Below are 22,173 nucleotides of genomic sequence, written 5' to 3'. Positions count from 1 at the left end.
CGGTCTGGGCCCGGGCCCGATCACCTTACCTGCTGCTGCCACGTTAAATAGAGCCATCCAAATATCCTGCCCCAAGATGGCCAATAATTACTTATTCATTGGCAGGTGGGGGGGGAGGAGGGGTGGGCCGGAGCAGTGCAGAAGGGCTGGCTGATGAATAGAGGCCCTTGTGAAAAGCTGCAGCAGGAAACAGCTGACACAAGAGTATCCTTTTACGCGGCTGCCTCCTGAGATGCCAGGACAACAAGGCTTCAAGCCTGGCCCCACAGCCCAGAGCAGACACCCCCTAGAAAGGAATGCAGATAACTGGCAAAAAGGCCAAGAGGGGCACCAACCCTGCTCAGCAACAACAGCGTAGTCCTTAACATGGAGCGGCTCCGCTGGTGTTACTCTGTGTGTGCAGCTACCTGCTCATCGATGCTCTTACTATCATTGCATTTGCAGCTACACTGCATGGCACAGATGCACTTTCAGCTGCTACACTGAGCCTGCGGGGCACACCTACTCTGCCAGGTGTAAGCGCACGCAGCAGCGAGAGCTCTGCAACTGACACAACAGAGGTCAGCAGAGTTACCGAACACCTCCGAATGTTCACAGGTAGGCTACTGTTGCTCTGCTCCCTGCCAACACCTGAGAGATGGAAATCTCACACTCCGGGGGGCCAGTCAGAGGGCACACGGGGGCTGCAGGCAGTTGATCGCCGAGGTATCACTGGCGCCTCTCACTGGACGCCAATTTGCTCCTCATTCCACAGCTTTCGAGAGGCCTGGAATTCATTCCAGTAAGGGTGGTCTTCAATAGCAAATAACTCTGAAGACATGACACCCAACACCCCCGCCTCCCGATACGGCCACACCGTGCAGGTAGGGGCCCTGGCAAATACCTGCCCTCCAAAGCACCTGTTTATCCCTCGGGCGCAGTAACCAGCGGGTGAACCCCATTCAATATTTATCCCCGTGGCTTTCACAGATCAGCAGCCCAGGCGAGGCAAACCCTCTTAATTAAAACTGGAGCTTGCTTCAAAGGGCCCCATTCAGGCCGTCAGTCAGCGCTCACGGGACAAAAGAGCCCGGGTCATGTAGCCGCAGGGAAACCAGAGAAGGACGCACTTCTTCGTCTTCACTTTCCCTCCTCCTCTTTTTCCACCTCCCACCATCTGATCCCAGCCACACACCTGCGGCAGGTTACGGTGAAGTTGTGAGAGTGTAACCACCTCTGCAAGCTGTGCTGCAGCATCCTGAAGCCAAGCACGTCTCAATCATTATGAGCAACTTGGTAGAGAACCTCCAGATATCCGCTATTGATCACTTCCCGTTCACAATTATTGTCTGAAGGCCAAGAAAAATGGCCGACAGATTTGTTTTCCCAAGTGGATCATTTTGGCTTTGCCAGACTGCTCCAGCTGATTCATCTTTATTATTTATTTATTACTTTGAAGTTATTACAATCTGAACAGTTGGGATGGGAAAGGGAAAGACGTAGACAAGAGAAGGTCAAGAAGAGGAGAAGGAAAGAAAAACAGAGGGGAAGAGGGACAGAGAGAAAAGACGGGAAAATCCACTGTTGGAAAAAAGAAGAAGAAAACAAACACGCAGCGATAAGCAAGATGAGCATAAGTATAGAGGCAGCAGCCAAGCAATATAGTGTGTCTGTGAACACCTGTGTGCGTGAGCGCGCTTGTGCTCCAAAGGTTTCTACATGTAACGATCTAACAGCAGGTGTGGGGAGCCTCAGCCCTGCCAGCAGACAGGAAACAGGCATGGAGGAGATCTACTGATCACTAACGGTGTGGTGAGACCTTTGAGAACATGCTGTGACTGGTTCTGCTTCACACAGGACAGCGAGTAAAACTTCATAACTGCTGACTCATAAGAAACGCTCTGCATGGAGAAACTTGTTTCATCTTATTCTTCAATAAATTCAACACATTTCGAATATTCTCAGTAGAAGCAAAAAAGAAGCAATCGGTTTATTAATCAAAGTAAATTAATCAGCTACTATTTTAATAATTGTCTCAAAACTGTTTGGTTTTTTTGCATCTTTTGCAACACAGTAGCTTGTTACATTTTTTACTAATAGGACTTCACATTAGGGGTGGGGAAAAAATGGATACTGTGTAGCATCGTGATATTTTGTTTGCTAATAATGTATGGATACAGGGACAGCAGAAATCGATATTTTGTTACAAAAAAGGTTTTTGTGCTCTGACTTCAGAGCATGTTGATCCTTTTTCTGAGCAAGAATCCTGACATTCCTTCACTGTCCAAATGTGTTTAACTTGTTTTTGGCAGCAATAAACATGACAGTTTACTTATTTTAATTTAAGACATGTTTTATTTTAATGAAGTTTAAAGCTTTTTTATTTAATGTAAAATTATATTTTGTTTTAATTTACTTTCAAATTCTTCAGTTGCTGAAGGGGCTGCATAGTTTTCATAAACTGCATAGTTCAGAATAGCTATAATTGTACCAGATGGTTGATTCAGTTAAGTTGGACTAGACTGTAATACAAACCGTTCAGTTTGTCAACAATCAAACTGAAATGAGAGAAAGACTGAGTGTGAGACTTTGTTATTAGAGAAAATGAATATTGATAAAGTTTACCTTTATGTACAGAATCTGAATATCGCAAAATATTTTTAAAAATTGCAATAATATCGTATCGTGGGATGTATGGTGATTCCCACCTCTACTTCACATACAGTAAAACTCTCCACAATATATACCAACAAATATGACACAGCAGTGATGCTAGTTATTCAACTTCTGTTTGAACAGGTTGTTTCCCTTTTCAGCAGTTTGAACTGAAAGTTGGCCGTCTGACATGACAGCACTGATTTCCCACCACAGACTGAACAACATGAAGGTAAACCAACAACAATATTCATTATTCAGTCTGTTTATCCTTAATACACCAAAGAAATAATACTACATAATGCTAAATACTACTGTTTCCTAGAGGGGTGTCACCATAACAATCACTAGGATCATGTCAACAACCCACCTACGACAACGCTATAAATTCTAATTTTGTGAAGTCATTCGATTTAGACTCGGCGCCACGCACTTTCATTTACATGTTAACAGAAAAGATAAATACAACCAGATTTCTGATGAATTTGACTCGTGACTTTTTGCCATGACTTTGTTGTTTTGTAATGTTTCAGTAGTCTTGTATAGAGCAGAGGTCTCCAACCTTTTTGGCACCACGGACCGGTTTATGCCCGACAATATTTTCACGGACCGGCCTTTAAGGTGTCGCGGATAAATACAACAAAATAAAACTAGTACCGGTACCGAAAAAAATAAAATTTATTCATAACACACGTGAAAAGACCCAGGAAAACTGAGTAAACGATCAAAACGATAACAAAATAACGCTGAAAACCGATAAAAACCCTGAAAACTATACATTTCACACCTGAGCCTCAACTCTCGCGGCCCGGTACCAAACGACTCACGGACCGGTACCGGTCCAAGGCTCGGGGGTTGGGGACCGCTGGTATAGATATTACAACAAGTGTTTGGCCCATTTCAGTTTCTGTTATAAGAGCCTGGTTTATAAAACATAAAAGGATCAGCGTAGTGTTGTATGCGCATGGATTCCTTACTCAGCTTTTCTGATAACTGCATTGCTGCAAAACTGTTCAGACAAGTTCAACAGGTTATTTGTGATACTATCTATATATTACATCCCATAATACTGACAGATTTTCTTTCATTAATTAATTATGTTAGAGTCATTGACTTTGTGTCTTTGAAAACAGGATGGTCCCTGTTTATCCACATTAGAAATTTAATATGTTCAAATCCCTTTTTTTGTGACACAAAAAGTTGATAGTACTCATTTCCTTCCTCATGATTTCAATTCTTTTAAAGCCATTTGAAATAAAAACACATTTTATGGTGAAAGACATGAAAACAGCAGTGAAGAGTACAGTACACTGGCCCCTACGCTGTTACATTTTCAGTTTGAGCCTCTGACCACAGTCAGTCAATCTGGTGGAGTATACTGCCACCCAGTGGTGATGCTGATTATCTGAAAACCTCTAATACAGGGGTCTCGAACTCCAGGCCTCGAGGGCCGGTGTCCTGCAGGTTTTAGCTCTCACCCTGGGTCAACACGCCTGAATCACATGATTAGTTCATTACCAGGGCTCTGGAGAACTTCAGGACATGTTGAGGAGGTCATTTAGCCATTTAAATCAGCTGTGTTGGATCAAGGACACATCTAAAACCTGCAGGACACCGGCCCTCGAGGCCTGGAGTTTGAGACCCCTGCTCTAATATGATCGAAGCGAGAACAATACTAAAAATCCACCATAAGAGGGTCAGCCATTGGCACCGTGTAGAGAACCTTTAAAGCACAACTAACACCAGTGTAACGACGTCTCTGTGCCGTCTGTGTCAGGAAACAGTGAGCCAGCACACAGGCTGGATCTGTCTCACATGCAGCATTTTCACAAAGCCTCTGCAACAGAACATCTCAGCTATCAGGCTCTGGTACGGTTGTCACGATACGGGAATTTCAAACAGAGGAAAACCACGGGGAAGATCGTGACCCCATCCTGGAACAACAAAAGCTGAAGAAGTCATATCCTGACTTGTTAACCTGTTAATTTTCTAAACTCACTAACAACTAATATTAGATTTAACAAAATAGGTATTTGAGATCAAGCTTGGGGTTTTTTATTGATTTACAAATTGTTTAAATCATTTCATTACACATGGTGAAGTTAAGTTTAAGTTACTGTAGAATTCAAAAGAAGAGCATTCATGACATTTGGATGAAGACCGCTATTAGTTAAGCTAAATAAAGAAGCTATAATAAGCAGAGCGCTCACTGACAGACTGCAGCGATCATCGTTGTAAAAATGACCTCACAGGTGGCTACAACAAAATAGGAAACACACTTTAATAAATGAATGTAAAAGCAGAAAAATTAGAGTTTGTCATTAGGGGTGGGGAAAAATCGATACTGTGTAGCATCGTGATATTTTGTTTGCTAATAATGTATGGATACAGGATATTTTGTTACAAAAAGGTTTTTGTGCTCTGACTTCAGAGCATGTTGATCCTTTTTCTGAATCCTGACATTCCTTCACTGTCCAAATGTGTTTAATAAACATGACAGTTTACTTATTTTAATTTAAGACATGTTTTATTTTAATTAAGTTTAAAACTTTTTTATTTAATGTAAAATTATATTTTGTTTTCATTTACTTTCAAATTCTTCAGTTGCTGAAGGGGCTGCATAGTTTTCATAAACTGCATAGTTCAGAATAGCTATAATTGTACCAGATGGTTGATTCAGTTAAGTTGGACTAGACTGTAATACAAACCGTTCAGTTTGTCAACAATCAAACTGAAATGAGAGAAAGACTGAGTGTGAGACTTTGATATTAGAGAAAATGAATATTGATAAAGTTTACCTTTATGTACAGAATCTGAATATCTCAAAATATTTTTAAAAATTGCAATAATATCGTATCGTGGGATGTATGGTGATTCCCACCTCTATTTGTCATACTGTCTACATCTGCCTGCAACCTCTCTCCCATCCACCAGTCCCACTGCTCCGCCTCCGTCTGCAGCTCTTTACGTCCTCAGCTCTGCTTTTGCTCTGATTGGTTCTCCACACTCTGAACTCTGATCAGCTTCACTTCCCCTGCTGCTCTGCACAGCCAGCAACCCTCTGCTTCTCCACGTGTCCGTGATCCGCTCAGTCACAGCTCAATCTTCCATCTGCCAGTCGTGCAGTTTGCAATAATTAGCAGCTATGTTAATAATAACAGATGGCTAATGTGGCTCTCGGGTAATTGCTAATAGTTAAACGGCTAAGGTTAACCCGTGTGCTGGTCAGGTTACCATTGATGATAACTGTTTAATATTTTAATGTGATAGAAATGGGAGCCGATCTCTGAAATCCCTCCTAAAGTGGTGTTCAGTGTTATGAACTTTAACTACTTCAGCTATTAGTGAGGAGAGGACCTGTGTGCCTGCCTGGATCGTACTCACGCAGGAAGTAGAGGAACAACCGGGAGCTTGGTGTTTCGTCTCGGCATTCCAACTCTGAGCTCCCGCTGGCTGGTTTTCCAGCTCCGGCTCATCATCTGTGAACACGACTCCCTTCTCCAGTCGCTGCCTTTTACGGCTCTGAGAAGCAAACACGGGAAAGTGACTTTACTGATCTGTGCGTTTCTTATTCTAATGAAACCAGCACAGAAGCTGGTCGTTTGTTCATCATCAGACGAACACAACTGCATACGATCTCTGTTCAAATGTAACGCAGAGTAAATCTGGTGTTAGTGAACAGGCATCGGTGCCTACCGTGTTCTCTGCAGCGCGAATGCGTTTCCTGTCTTGCTGGAAGTCATCATCTTTCACACAGTCGGAGCTGAGAGATGCCTGGAACTTCTCTGACAGTCGAGAGGCTAGAGACGTTTTTCTTCTTTCTTCTTCTGGGAGAAGCACTAAAACACAGAAACAACACATGCAAATGGATGTTTTATATACATTAGTAAGATAATCCTCTACACTGGTTTAATGAAATGCTTTAAGTGTCACACGCCTCTGTGATGAGTCCTTTAACAACTGTGCCGTTGTTGGAAGGCACCTGTTGCTCCAAAACACTGGTGTTGGTTTTTAAGAGCTTAAATAATTTAACTAAATTAAATTGATGTAATTCGGACGTCAATCTCCTGGTTAAAAATGTGTGAATTTCCTTTAAGCCCACCAAAAGGATTCTAAAGAACGTGTTACTTTATAACTGAGCTAATGAGGATACATAGTGTCGACTGATGATATAACAAAAACATTGTAACTGTGAGTCATTGTCATTCTAACGCCAAAGTGAAAGTTATGCCGAGGTTAGCTGGTCGTTGTTGTAGTTTTTCTCTGTTTATGTTCTGCTGCTGCATTTCCAGATGACTTCATATAAAAACTAAAGTTAAGAGACAAATCTGAACTAATGGTCCGAGGGCTGGGTTAGCTTGAAATGTGATATCAATTCATTAAAATCCTGAATCGAGTTTTAAATATACATTTATTTTGCCTGAAACGCCAGAATCTCAGGTTCAACCTCACAAACTTTCGACAGTCACCAAACAGCCGAAATGAGAGCAGGCACACAGATTCTGCACAAAGACGTAAACACAAAGCGCGGACCCGCCAACACATCAGAATCTGTGAGCTGTCGGCTTTCCCGACGGCGTGTCCGACCGTGGACGTGCCGTCGGGGCTGAAAGCCGACAGCTCACTGATTCTGATGCGTCGGCAGGTCCGTGCTTTGTGTTTACGTCTTTTTTTGCGTTAGATCCTGAGTGGCAGGTTTTGTCTCTCCTGACTTTTCCTGTTTTGCTTCCACCACTTCCTGCAGAGCTCTCTGTCTCTCTCTGTGTACTTCGAGAACAGTTTCCCATCTAAAAATCTCTGTTTTCTGGATTATTCGCTTGCTTATTACGCACCAGTCTACTGTTATGTACAGCGCTGTCGGACAGTTTTTTTTTCTTTTTTAAATTTAACTGACTTCCAACAAGAAAGTCGTAATAAAATAACTTTGCACTGCTTCACTTCAGCAGCATCAGGTAATGTTTACATGTTGATTCATGGTTTTCTTCAGTTTTTCGTTCTACTGCAGAATATTTTTAAGGTTAGCTGCTATAAAAAGCCAGGACAGGAAAATCTGCTTCATGTTTTTCTGTGTTTATCCTCAGTTACTTTGACACATCTGCTGTGATGCTCACACCTCTGATGAAGTCTCACAAGTGTCAGCTGTCTTTTTATAGATATAAAAATATGGATATGTGCTGATAAATGCTCAGAATTATAATATTTCTGACTGTCTGAGGCAAAATTTCCCCGATTCAAATCAAATCAATCGAACCGAATCGATTGTAGAAATCAGTGGCGACACCCAGCCCTAAATGGCACTAAGTGAAAGGGTGATTTAATTAAGGACATGTTCAAATATCAGTCATGCTTGGAATTGTTGTGATTGATTGGAGAGTCTGTGCAAGGAGACATACCCACTCTCACTCCTATTTATTTATTTTGCCCACTGAAATAACATTACTAATGCCAGAATTTCAGATTTGCTCGTCTGACTTTCTACTCGAATGCCCCTTAAAGACGAACTTTAAGTCAGAGCAGCCCGACCAGCCCCAATTTAACAATCAAAGATAGTGGCAGTGGACATAAACACTAGTAAAACTGTGAAGCGTATCTGTGCCGACACAAATAAGCCAAACACAGAGCACTGAGCGGGTTCGGCAACAACGTTTTTAAGGACAAGAAACAAACACTGCACTGTGTAACATAAAACTAGAGGTGATCAACAGCTAACTACGAGATAATCAAGCGACTAGTGGCTGCAGGTAACATTGTAACAACAGTAGTACAGGTTCAGGTGCTGTATGTTTCACAACTAAAACCCAGGTCTGCTTACTGGGTTCTTGTGCTGAAGTCGACGGCTGAGCCGTGTCTTTGGAGGGTGACACAGTGAGGTCCACAACAGCATGTTTGTCTGCTGCTGTTGCCTTGTTCCTGCTGGATTTGCTGTGACACCCACACTTGCAAGAGGTGGGGGAGTCGGACTTCTGGCTCTTGTCTGGACCGGTGCTTCCTCCTTCCTGCAGTTTGGCTATAATCCGATAGTGAAACAGAGAACTGTCAGTAACATTGACCCTGAGTGGCTATTAGCTTTTTGGGTGTAAGAAAAAAGGAAATTATACTTACAAGAAAACAGCAAGAACAAAAGAAATGAGTCAGTGGTTAAACTAAAGTCTTAATTTACCCATTTTGCTCAATATTTTTATTACATGAATCATAATTTAAAATAATCCGTACTGATCTTAATCCATTGTTTGAAATAAGTCATTTTAGCTCCCTCATCATTACCTTTAATCTAATATTGTTTTAATAGGCTGCCAATCATAAACAAGAGGTATAAACACCAAATCGGTGGGGCTTCTATACTCACAGCCAGAGCTATGAGCGGCTCTGGCACCATAAAGAGTTAAGAGCAGAAAAAATTAAGACCTGGTTTTGGACTCACAGGGAGTCTTCGTCCATACACTAAGCTAACTGTCTGAAACAGTTTTATGGGTATCCACTGGAGCAGTTTAAATATGACAGAAAAAGCAGATTTCATTGTATAGATAAAGTGCAAGTATATCATCCAACTTGAATTTTACATGCACGCTTACCGAACTGTGCATGCTGCCAACCCAGAGCTGAACAAAGCAACGCCAAGCTCTTTCCACTTCCAGTTGGAGACTCTAGTAAACAGTACTGCCCTGTGTTCAAACCTCGAACAATCTACAAACAACAGAGAAGAGCTAAGTTAAAACACACAAAGCTGAAGTGAAAAACAATGAAATGTCCACTACGGTTTATGCTCCACATTATAATGTTCAGGGTGATTTTTTTTTTTTTAACCAGTTATCACGTTCCCTGCGAGCTAATGTGAACCTGAGATCCTGACTGTACAGGAGTATGTCTAGGATGGGTGAAAACCTCCCTTCGCCTATCTCAAGGGAAACATGTTATTAAGCTTGCAGGTGTAGCAGTCTGTTTGCTTTGTGCAAAGGGTACATGTGACTGTGCAACCATAACAAACTTTATGAAGAACCAAAATGCAAATACATACATAAGTCAGACAAAGGAACAGCGAGGTTTGCAGGATCATAGTAGAAACTATGCTATGATTGCATGTTGTGTATTTAGCTTATAATAAAGTGGCTTTTCTGTAAAAATTGTTTTGATATCCAAACTTTTAAAAAAAATCAAGAAAAAAAAACACATTACTAAATAATATTGTATAATGAACGGTACTAGTAGTGAGTCTGTTTTTTTTTGGGTAAAATATTTTAATAATGTAGTGAAGCAGTGCATCAGGAGGTGAGCGTCATTGAATCAGCATTAAGTGTGGTTTTGAGTTTTTTCATGACCAGAGACATTAAAAGAAAGACACGTGTAGCCTGGCACAGCCTCTGTCACTGCACAAGCACAGATGGATGCGACTCACTAAATTCATCATAGCCAGCTGGGATGGGTAAGCCTTGCAGGGGAAGTGGATCTTCACCCCTCCAATGGTGTACTCCACTGGTGATGAAGTCATGTTCGCCTGTCCCGACAAAAGTTCAGAGTAACACGAGTTAGGTGTGTAAGGTACAGTAACATACAACTAACAAACTATGAAGTAGCCTGCAGTAGTTACACTATTGCTTCTGTCTGAAGACGTCACCCAGATAGGTAAAGCTGGAGAAAGTGATGCGTTAGCTACAACGTTTTTGCTCGAATACCAAGCAAGAGCTAATACTACGAGTTCCGCCATTACTGTACTACTAGAGTATCCCATGGTCACGCCTGTCACTAAACACATACATTTGCATATTTGTAAACAAAACAGCCAATTATACCGCTGTTTACATTTACTTTACTTACTGTGATTCTTCCCGCTCTCACAAATCACGCTAAGGATCCGGACAGGAAGTCGGCTGCATTGCACATTAAAACTCCACGCGAAAGCTTTCAAAATAAAACTGGTATTGGAAAAGATCACGAAACATGTTGTACTTAAAGGCCCATTTGCTCTATATTCTTTTGACATGTTAACTTATACAATTCTCAGAAGCTAGGAAACGTTAAAAATACGTGTACAATAGTGTGTACAATAATGTAAATTCATCCCGCTATTTTACGCTTTTATTATGAATAGTTAGCGCTGACCAGTGACTGCAACTTATGTGGCTACAAAACACCGGAAATTACGTTAGTAAACATTAGCGCCGTTGACTGGAGAGTCACGTTGTTATTCCCGGAAGTTTAGCGGGCAATTGGAAAAAGTGAAAGTAGGCCGACGGTGCTGCATTTCAGTAGTGATCAATAAATGCATTGATCTGCAATAACTTGTATACCAGAGTGGAGTACATGTAGTTAAATCTATGTATATCTAACTATTATATAATATTCAATAATCAGTGATAGCTTCTTGACATATTTAAGCTTTCGTTACCACATTTCTTTTACCATACTTACCTTATTATTTTTTAAACATTGCATGCTAACCAGCAGCAGTCACAACTTAATATTTATTGTTGTCATTTTGATTGAATAGAATAAATTTGGCTAATATTTCACTCGATAATGTTTCCATGTTTTTAAGATTTTTTTTTTCTTACAAAGTAGCATCAGGGCCCCATTAATAAATATAGGTATAAATGATCATTTTGAGAATACACTCAAAATTTCAATACTAAGGTTGAAATACTATTTTGAGATATAAGCTGAAAAATATTTTGAGAGTAAAGTCCAAATTATAGTTTCAGAATAAAATTCAAATGTGGAAATTAAAGCCTTCTGCAAAATGCCTTGTGTAGATGAGATGGTGAAATTGTACTTCATAATCGGTTTTAGTCAAAGGAAATGATTTCTCTTTTAGCGCATCAACACAGTGTGGTGATAAATATAATGGCATTGAAGAGGTGGTGCAGAAAGTTGGAACTGTTCAGAAGGAAAAACCACAAAACCCTGGAAGAGTTGGAGAGATTTGTACAAAATGAAATGGCTGACAATGGGCAGATGCAAGGACACTGATGGTAACACCCTTGTACAAAAAAGAGGATGTGTGTTGAACCACAAACTCATCTACACAATGCATTTCATAGAAGGAGCCGTGAAGGTTGTTTGGCTTGAAGCAACAACTCAAAATAGTATTTCGAGTTTAACTTTTTCTGAATGTGATGATATGGTTTTGGGATTTTTATCTTGTTGGAACACCTAATTGTATCCAAGTTTCAACTGTCTTATTTGAGGTGAAGTTGAAGAATTTAAAGTATTTTTCTTCATTATTCTGTCATTGGTGTGCAATGTACCACTGGCAGCAAGATAGCCCCAGAGCATGACACCACCACTACTATGCTTGACAGTTGGTACAGTTGCTGTACAGTTGTTAAAACCTAACATATCTCTTATCGTGCAAATGTCCGCTTCCCACATACACGATTGATTTTGGAACAAGACAACATCTCGTGATCAGCAATGTCTTAGTCCATAGCGATGTAAAACTCGCTTCACTGTGGATAGCAATGCTGGTTTTCCAGTAGTTTCCAGTTCTTGACATGTTTGAGCTTTCGTGGTTCCTGGGTTGCTTCTGCACATCCTAACCAGTTTCCTGTCGTCTGAGGGTGACAGACTGGGTCTACTTCTCAACATTGACAAACTGGTGACACATCCAGTTTTACTGAGGTACAACTGAACTAATGATGTTGGGCTCTGAAATATACACATCTTCTCTTTTACCTTTACTTTGTTGGTCAAAGTGCTGTCAAACAAATCCTTTTTATGATGGGAAAAAGAAACTACCAGTTATAGTCAGTCATGATCACTAAGAAGTTAGCAGGCATTTTACACCCTGCAGCACTATTTATCAAACGATAAACTAAGTCTATGTATATATTCTAGTCAACAGATGAGGACAGAGTTCTTAGCCTGACTATGAACATATTAAATCTTTGTTATTTCCCTTGTCGTCCGTTAAACAGAGCAAAGAATTTTTACCACAGCTTTTCCAAACATTTTAGTTTTATTTTGGATGCTTACATTATTTTACTTTGCACACAGAAACAAAATAATTTCACAAAAACAAAAAAAACCAAGGTCAAACTTGTTAGCCCCCCTTATGCTAACGAGCAGTTGTGTATCTTTTTTTGCAGGGCAACAGTCTGCAGTGCTTTGCTATTTTTTTCAACAAGTCTCACACAAGCCTCCTGAACAATCCCACCCATTCTTCTTTGGTCAGTCTGTCACACTCCTCCAGATTTCATGGTCTCCCACAGACTTTGGACTGTCTCTAGCTTGCTTCTGGTGCAGCTAATTAGCAGTCAAAACAAGGAAAACGACAATAACACACTGAAGAACATCCTGAACATGTTCTGGGGATACTCTCTACCACTTCATCTAACTCACTCCAGAACTTTAAGGAGCTTGAATAGAAAAGCGACTGGACTCCTTTGAGTTTCCTGAAGATGCCTTGAAGACTCGAGAAAGTCTTTTCTATTCAATCCTTAGATTACCACGACTGAGAACCTACACAGCCTCACTCCAGAATTCCTCTTTCCCTTCTGACGTTCAACCAGTGGGACATATGCAATGGCAAATGTTTTTTTGTTTGTTTGCAAAACCGTTCAGATTGCATAATGATTTTTTGAATTACTAAATATTTTCAAAGCATTGTAATTAAGTTACTTCAGAGAATTTTTTTTATTTAAATAGGTTCATTTCCAGATAAGTGTTTTTCACATTTACATTGTACACATGCACTTGGTGTTAGCACAGCTATCCGAATCAGGGAGGTGAGTACTTGGATTAATAAGCAAACAAAAAGAGGAACAGAATTCTCAAATATATATAAAAAATCATAATTGAGGAATTCCAAGCCAAGCAACAGACTGCATTTACAGAGTATGTCAAACATGAATCATCACTGTATCATTTAAATAACCCACAATGCTACAAATTCCTGTTAGAAATTGCACTTAGCTCAGTGGAAACACATCACGTAACGAAGACTGAGAAGTTTTTCTTTCCTGTGTAACGGTCGTTATTCTCTCGCAGGAAAAATCTGAATCAGGGCTCTGTCATGTTTTCCTAACTATACTAAGCTCAGTGAGTGATCTATTCTAAAACTATTTTATTATTTGACATCCTCCATTTCAGACTCGCTGCATTGTTTGTTAAAAACAACTCACTCCTAGAGACAATGAACGTCACCATAATAGTGCAAAACAGTTCTCTTAAAGTCCATCCATGCAGAGTGTATTTAATCACAGATGAGCCTTGTGCATACATTGGTAACTATACAACTCGCGCTGCAGCATGGCGGGACAGCAGCTCGTAGGAAGGAGAGTATTAAAGAAACAGGTGGTGCAGGTGGTGGTGTTGTGTTGCAAATGAGATAAAACGAAGTGGCAGGATGACCTGGGGAAGCATGACCGTTTCTTCTCTGCAGGGGAAGGTTCATGCACAGTGAAAGGCTGGCAGCGTGAAATAGCTCAATAAATGTTACTTGTAAACATTGTTTGCAGTGCCTCACAATTGAAGAAGATTTCCTTTAGGGCCACCAGGGTGTTCACACAGACAGAAGTTCACTATTATAGACACATGTACAGAAGCAAAGGGCTGCCAAAAAGCTTGTTCTGAGAACTTACACCAGGTGTACGGAGCAGGCTCAGGGAAGTGAAGACGCCAAACAACTGTAATGCTTCACAACAAACATTAAAAACATAATCGAGGGGATGGACCTATCCCTTAAGATGCACTGTGCAATTAACAAGTTCAACTATTAGAAACGTCACAGGGTAGGGGGGGGGGGGCATTATGGCAAATGAGAAAACATGATACTTGCAAACATTACATGTATTTATATAGCAACACACACAATGTAGTAGCTTACTGGTTTGTGATGGTAGCAGCACCTTCAGTTTATATTCAAGATAAGTCTCCAGTGATTAAATAAACTGATAATAATACATAAATATGTTTAACACAGAGTGCGCACACAATGTTGTTGACAGAGTGATGAGTTGGAGAAGAAAGAAAAGGTGAAGCACATCTAAAAGGAATATTACTCTAAGATCATCATACAATAAAAGAAAGTAGAAAAATATATATATTTGTTCTAAATGAACAATTCAACTTACTTTTCAATACTTGCTATAAAATGCATAAGATTTTACACCAGCAACATTATTTAATGCTTACAATTGTTACTAGAAACTGAGGTGACATAAGACACATTTCATCAGCATTTCAGGAAGGAATTTAAAAACAAAGACACAAAATTCATCCAAAACAAACTTGTCGACTGTTTGAGTGGCGAGCAGTGAGTCTTTCCTCCGTAGGACAGTTGCTTAGAGTTGTAACAATACGCAGGAGGAAGATGCAAATTTATGGAACAGAAGCACCACTGCAAATGACGGTGACAGTGGGAGGGAGCAGGTGTGTGTTTTAGCACACACACACTGTGGTACTTTTATGCTGCTGGAGAATGGAGGAGACATTATTGGTGTCTTTCTGTTTCTTCTCTGCGTTGTGTTGCACCAGTGGCGGTCTTTCGGCAGTCCTGCGCCGGGCTTTCTTTGCCAGCAGGCCTGATGGGCTTGATGACACGTCAATAGTTCTTTTTCTGGTGGGTGTCCTGCTGCCGGCTGTCCTGTCCGTTGCACTGGACAGGGCGGGCAGCTCGGGGCTGCCGTTTGAACACAGCGGAGTCAGAGCAAAGGGGTCAGATAGATCCATGTGATAAAAGCTGTTGCTTCCCGATAGCCCATCTCGTCGCTCCAACGCAGAGAAGAGCTCGCACGTGGCCGCGGGGGAGTCCTCCTCTGGAAGTCGCTGCAGAAGAAGACAATGGAATAACAGTCAAGTTCAGCACTTATATGTGGATACCACACCTTAAACCAGGGATCTATTGTTCCTCACCTGAACAAGAGGAGTGTCTGCGCGAGATATGGAGGTGGGGGGACACTGAGACACCTTGGCTAGGTCTAGCAGCACTTCCTCATGGTGCAGGGTATCCTGGCAGGTCCCAGGCTCTTGCAGGGCAATTACTATGGCGCTTGTATTGTCTGCACGCAACATCCGCTGGCGCCACCGCAGCAAAGCATGACTGACCAGCTGCCTGGCACTCGAGACCCCACATGGTGCCTGCAGCAGTAAATGCTGTTAGTACTAGGGCTGGGCTATATCATACTGTTCACGGTAATACCGGTGTAATTTTGGGCAACGATAGGAAAATGAAATATGGCGATAGGATATGGGTAAAACGCACATGCGCAGTGCCTTTGTTTTCATACGCACATGGCGGAAAAAGCATGGCGGCGGCGCAGAATGAGAAGAGCGAAAGCGGCTTGTTGAATGAAACGATGAACCAGAACTGGTTTGTAAAAATGCTGCAGCTTCAGTGGTGTGGCACTGGTTTAGCTTTCGTCCATCAGATACACAACAAAGCACTATTTTTGGTAGCGCATGCTAGCGGGCCGTCGTTATTACCGTGTTGTTTGGAAAATACGGCGCACTTAAAATCAATCCTTTGATTTTTCTGAAAGTCGACAGAGCCCCTTATAATCCCTTGTGCCTTATGTATGAACTCTGGTTGTGTTTACTGACCTCGAAACGATTTTATGTACACGGCGCTCGAAAACCTGTCAAATGTTTTAGTACGACTTTGCTAAGCTATGAAGCCGCACCGCTTGATGGATTGTTGGAGCATTACGGCTATCGTAGGCGGAGCCTCGCGGAGTGATACGTACTGTGCTTCAACATAATATTACTGTACTGTGTGTGTATAACCTCTTTAAGTGTTGTGGATATGATACATGGTTATGCTGAGGATATGTCGGCCAGTTTCCACTGGAAATGTCTTTTGGTTAAACTGTCAGCGAGGAATTTGCACTGTTAATTTTTATATAACTTTAATGCAGATAAAAAACAGCTGCTTGTTTAAGTGAAAATACATTGATGGGTTTTTTGCACTAATAAAGTTGTGGAGTTGTAAAGTATTTTGTCTAGTGTCAGTTATATCGTCAGTTATGTCGTTATTGCAAATTTTCAAATGTATATCGTGACAAATATTTTTGGTCATATGGCCCTGCCCTAGTTAGTACACCGACTAACACGGCTGATATGAGGTGGACATTACTTTTTACTTATGGGCTATAAGAGACATCAACCCACACATGCAGGAACAGGGCAAAAAGCATAACCACTCACCATTTCCTCGTCATTATTCTGACACATGGAGATGGCCTCTTGAGGAGGAACCATATTCCACAGACCATCGCTGCCCAGGATGATGTAGCGATGTTTTTTAGGGTCAAGAACCACGACGCTAGTGTCAGGCTCTGGAGAAACCACAAACTCTCCACTGTAGAAGTCGTAACTCCATAGATCGCCTGTTGCAGAAAAGGAAAACTTTAATGAAGGAACTACGAGCCACACAATGCTGTGTGACTGAGTCTAACCATCACTACCCTTTTTTCTTGAACTTAGAAGTAGCCTATTTGAACAGAACCTCTACTTTGTGCCCAATTACTAGTGAAAATAAAATCATGGTTCTGGTACTCTGTTTTGTATTATTCTAGTCATCCTCACAGGTTCTTCACTGGGATTACAGTAAGTTAATGCTCCTACCTAAAGCTCGAGCTACTGCCAAGAATGGTATCTGGTCGATCACAGTACTACGACGGACTGGACCATTGTGGCTGAGTCTTGGCCTCTTCCACACCACCCGATTCACCCCAGACTTCTTGATCACGCTGTTCATAAAGAGAGGAGAGAGAAGCTGCCATTTAGAAGAGTCAGACTACAGCAACAAGAATTACACACAGGTGTCAATCGATTCAATACACCCAACAAAAACATAGTCATACACATCACAAACACACAGCCTTTTAAAGACAGACGTACATTTTTGACCTGCACTAATAGTCCAGTAGTGTGTGGCTTCAAGGCTGGGTTTGAGTATAGTCAGTTATAGTTAAAGGATATTAATCTGTTCAGGTAAGCAGCAGAAGGGACTGTGAATCGGTTTCAGCTGCTCAGGTGTTAATGAAACTAACAACAGGTTCAGTTGAGGGGCAACAATGAGACAACCTCCAAAACAGGAACATTTAAAGCAGCATATTTATCTAGTAATGTCAGAAATAATACATTCTATCAGTTACATTCTATCAATTGTTACATTCTATCAGCACATTAAAGTTTTACTGAAGAATTATTAAAAATTGGCATAAACTGTAGCAACATTTCTTTTAAATTAACAAGCGATGGACTTGGGGGTGGATCCGTAAATTGTTTTGTCTGTTTGTTCAGAGTTTATCTTCAGTTTCTGTCCCTGTTACATTAAAGTTTAATAATCACATTTAAAAATCAAACATAAAAATTAGGATTTCAGATTCTAATTGAAAAATCTATTTAGGTAAATGACAATGAAAGACAGTATTAAAGATGATATATTTAAAACAAACTTTTATTCAACCTATGATGAAGACAGAGTGGAGCAAGACTGAAAGGGTTTTTTTCTTCTGTCCTGTTTTTTTAAGATGAATGTCGTGGTAATCAGTGACACGTGTTCATATTTCTTTGTGCACGGTAATAAAATCGGGACACTGCTTCTTATTTACCCGTTCCCATGGTAATTTGTTGTGTCGGGGCTCTGTTGATGATGGCTTTCTTTCCCTGTTCACGTATGCAATTAACTCAGAGTAAAGATACTCAGAGTGGAATGTTTTCAGAGCTAATCAACTCAGTTTTACTTTTTAACTTAGAGACTGTTGTTGTTCATGAAAACATGTTAGGGCCCTAATCAGAAAGCTTAAATATGAAGAAAAGCAGAAACAGTGACAAACACAGTAAATGGGAAATGGACTGGTACTTTTATAGTATTTTTTTATATACTAAATGAGCACTCAAAGTGCTTTTTACTAGCCTCACATGCATACGTTCATATATGAGCGCTTTTTTCTATGCTAAGAACCGTGTATAACATTTGTGCACACACTCACACTCTGATGGCTGCATCAGGGGCAAATCAGGGTTTAGTATCTTCCCCAAAGATACTTCAACATGCAGACTGGAGTAGCTGCAGGAAGACTGACTCTGAAACCTTCTGACTGGTAGATGACCTGCTCTGGCAACCACAGCTGGCCTCAAAAGCAGCTGTGGCTCAAAACAATGCTGTTTGATTAAAAGTTCAAATGAAAGCCGTCTGTGTGCAGGTGAACTTCTTTGTTTAGTTTACAACAATCTTTAAATTGGGCAGATTTCTGATAAACTCTGCTGCAGGTGGACAGCCCTTTTCAATCTGCAGCATGCAGGGTCGGGTCTAAAGGGGGGCATGGGGTGTACTATAGAGATTGACAGACCACGTGATTTTCGCGCATTGCAAGCCAGGAACTCGTGGCAAAACAATCCAAGTACCGCATCAAATGCAAGCATTTGCAGCACCGCAAAACGTTCATTCTCCAGTTCCAATACCTTCTTGGTTTTTCTTTACCCCCCCCAAAAAAGGAATGTACAAAACGAAGGAGAACAATGCCGGACCGTACAAAGACAGACTCGACGAAAAGTCAAAGAAAAGATACGAGGAAAAAATCAAAGGAGTGAAAGGGTTAGACCCTTACGAGCACACAGAGTGGACAAAATACGTTAGCGTGCTGCCCAACTTTCACCACGCTCATATTTATAATCATACGGTTCTTGGAGTGAGTGCATACACTCATGAAGTTTAGTGACTTCAGGTCACTGCAACACGCCCAGGTACAGTTTACCGACGGATGGACCTTGAAATGCACCGTGTAGAACGAAAGACCGTCGTACATATCATAAGTTTACCAGTCTCACAAATCGTCTTCATAAATACACATTCGTTAACGGTTTATTAATAGGACCTTTGAGCTCAACGGTAATTAATTAGCAGTGGAAATAATTTCTGGTACGCATTACAGAAATGTAGCAGTGACAATAATACTGTACGCTGTAATCGTACTGTGCAATTAGTGATACAAAAAAACTGTTTTACCCTGTGAATAAAAGTATATGTTTTTGTCAATGTACCATGGTAATAACAGAAGCGAAACGCAATATTGTGTCAGGACAATTCACTATTTATGCACAATAAACAAAGGAGCGACAATTTCTGTTCAGCGCCAGACTTGCTTGTAACCTATATCACCAATTATGTTATGAAAAATGACTATTAACTACTACAAAACACTTACATTTGTGGAAATGCTTGGAGCAGACTAACATGTGAGCTGGAGTGTTCTGGGACGTTATATTTGGTCTTCGAATGGCTGCAATCCAGGCCATCCGTCGCCTCTTTTTACTTCAGAAACATGGCTCGAACAATTTCTCTTCAATGACGTAATCCGTTAACAACTGATCTCTTTACCCGTCGGCTTCCCGTGGCTGTCATGCAACCGGCTATTGCAGTTAATAACACAACAGCTTCTTGACATTTTTTGTGTTCTTTTTATCGCTGTGTAACTGATTTCAATTGAAAGCCTTCGTGCGCTAGTACCTCTTGCCACGAGTTCCCAGAATCCTTTGCGGTTTTACCCCCTGAATGAGTCACATTTTCAATCTCTATACTGTATTTTTCTTAAAGCTCAATTAATAGTTATTTGCAGGTTTAGACTTTTAATAACATTTACAAATAACTTATGTTACACTATTATAGATCAAATAAAACAGCAATATATAGAGTAATGAAAATTTGTATTTCCCCCATTTTTGGGATAGGACAGTAAACATTTACAAGGGATCTATAAAACTATGGGGTCAGTTGGGTGTTGGGGGTGACAACATGTTAGGCTGGGCCCTGCTTACCTTCCTCCTAGACCTTCAATACGCTCCCTCTCTTTGGGAAGTTCTGGTTTATGGTCCTGCGTGACTTCCACAGCTCGGATGAATGGGACTGAAGGGTCATCCTGGACACCTAGAACCACCGCAGAGTCCCCAACATGGGCCACATACATGCGGTTTCCTCTGAGCACCACTACACTGGCTGTGGTACCTGATGTACTAGGAAGGCCTGTAAGTGTCTTTGGCCATTCAGCTGAAAATACAGAAGGCAGAAAATTAACACAAGCTTGTTGTTTAGAAAACATTACTGCACAGTGTTGTGAGGTACACCCAACAGACAGGTAGGACATACTGGCTTCTTACATATCAATGTGCACTGATCTGTTTTTGTTTACCACGCTAAAAGACAAGTATGTGACCTCAAGGTCGGTTTTTATTTGTCCAGGAGGTAGTTTTATAAGCAAAGTCACACATGCGCTGTACAAGCACTTTGTGTGTGTACATATAATCTGTGACCAGCTGGAAACAGCTGACAAGTCCGAACATATCCAACCAGACACCTGAACACACTGCCGTGGTCCAAGGCATACACGGACTAAATAGAATCGAGGAGGCGTTACAAACTACGTCTCTGTAACGACACACTTGATTGAGGCCAGTGAGACCATAACATTTTGTGGGTTTCCATTATACATTAGATTGTGAACATACTTCTGAACTGTTCGGTGTCTGCTGTGACAGGCTTTGTTTGGCGAATACCGGGCGGCTACAGCTAACTTCGTTAGCTCCGCTAATTCCAATGCTAATTCCAACATTTACTTATAACTTGATCTTAATTGAACAAACAAACAGAGCCTGGGCATAATGGCGAGGAACTTGCTGGGGTATCTGGCAATTACCTAGCTCTCTGGTCGAGATCTTTCTTTTTAAGGCTCTACTGAGCCCGTGGAACATTCTAGTAAATCCGGCTTTCATAGAGCTAGCAATGCGCTACGGTCGGTGAACACTCAGCTGGGTGTAGGCCAGATAATATATTCTGATTTTGAGGTTTGGCGTTAAGTTCACGTTACTTAAACACAGAGAAGCACAAAGTAGTAACAGCTTTTACGTGTCACAACTTAATAGTTTAAGTAAACTTACGCAGTTTCTTCCACATAGCATGGTGGCATGCCACAAATCCTTTGCGTATGGCAGAGCAGACCTCCCGGTCACAGTCTGACCAGAATCCCCGCTGTTTCTTCATGAACTCCCAAAGATAGTCTCGCGCAAACTGCGCAGCCTCGCGACCCCCGTGACCATCAAAAACGGCAAAGAATGCTACGGAACGGCGGGAACAAGTCGGGGTGTTCGGCTGAACTTGCGGCGTGCTTAGATCTCCTGGTGACGGCGTTTCTACCGATATACCCTCGTCTTCTGTTTGTACGAGTTCACTGGATGCGTTTAAAACCTGCGGGGACTCCACGGTTTTATCGGCCCGGTCGGGATACGTGTCCCCAACCAGAGAATTGAACGTGTAGTCTCTCCGAATGTTCTCCTCTGGGTCACCCGTCATCGGCTCATTTTCTCCCGGCTCAGGCTCTACTATGACCTCGGTCACATCTTCCATGTATTTCCTGCCTCCTTGATCGGTAAAAACACTCACTCGCATCAGTAATGCGTTTTCCATGGCTCCAAAGTTGAGGCCCGCTCCAATTTTATTTAATATTGTTAGCATATACAATAGAAAGACAGTACAAATTATCGCAGAGCCGTGTCCTGCCTTTGTTTATGTGGAGTGTAGTAGGCATGCTCGAGCGTGTTGACGTC

General features: G+C 41.3%; 2 protein-coding genes across 3 annotated transcripts in view; both read right to left on the bottom strand.

Annotated features, from left to right (window-relative positions):
* Window positions 1-10,501, bottom strand: part of brip1 (BRCA1 interacting DNA helicase 1) — a 48,085-nt gene extending 37,584 nt beyond the window's left edge. For both annotated transcript variants that reach the window (XM_087841476.1, XM_087841480.1), the window contains exons 1-6: window positions 10,447-10,501; window positions 10,028-10,126; window positions 9,207-9,318; window positions 8,447-8,641; window positions 6,331-6,473; window positions 6,019-6,156 (exon numbers count right to left, since the gene is read on the bottom strand). In XM_087841476.1, coding sequence (XP_087697602.1) covers window positions 6,019-6,156; window positions 6,331-6,473; window positions 8,447-8,641; window positions 9,207-9,318; window positions 10,028-10,120 — 681 coding nt within the window. In that variant the 5' untranslated portion in view covers window positions 10,121-10,126; window positions 10,447-10,501. The remainder of the gene's footprint in view (window positions 1-6,018; window positions 6,157-6,330; window positions 6,474-8,446; window positions 8,642-9,206; window positions 9,319-10,027; window positions 10,127-10,446) is intronic.
* Window positions 10,502-14,866: 4,365 nt separating this feature from the next.
* LOC102787885 (protein phosphatase 1D-like) lies at window positions 14,867-22,173 on the bottom strand. The gene is made up of 6 exons (XM_006799307.3): window positions 21,508-22,173; window positions 20,392-20,620; window positions 17,194-17,318; window positions 16,774-16,955; window positions 15,484-15,708; window positions 14,867-15,396 (listed from the first exon to the last, which is right to left on the bottom strand). Exons 1-6 carry the CDS (start codon window positions 22,079-22,081, stop codon window positions 15,010-15,012), a joined length of 1,722 nt encoding a protein of 573 aa, XP_006799370.1. The 5' UTR covers window positions 22,082-22,173; the 3' UTR covers window positions 14,867-15,009.

Source organism: Neolamprologus brichardi, chromosome 1 (genome assembly GCF_056152115.1).
Source record: "Neolamprologus brichardi isolate AB-2024 chromosome 1, ASM5615211v1, whole genome shotgun sequence".
NCBI lineage: Eukaryota > Metazoa > Chordata > Actinopteri > Cichliformes > Cichlidae > Neolamprologus > Neolamprologus brichardi.
Note: the sequence above shows the minus strand (reverse complement) of the source record. Positions and strands in the feature narration are given on the sequence as shown.

Excerpts from the sequence above, each read along its gene's own strand:
- LOC102787885 (XM_006799307.3), bottom strand. The coding sequence starts at position 22,081 with ATGCTAACAATATTAAATAAAATTGGAGCGGGCCTCAACTTTGGAGCC. Across the intron at positions 17,319-20,391 it reads ATTGAAGGTCTAGGAGGAAG|CGTGATCAAGAAGTCTGGGG; the intron begins GTAAGCAGGGCC and ends CTTTATGAACAG. Across the intron at positions 16,956-17,193 it reads GGCAGTAGCTCGAGCTTTAG|GCGATCTATGGAGTTACGAC; the intron begins GTAGGAGCATTA and ends TTTCTGCAACAG.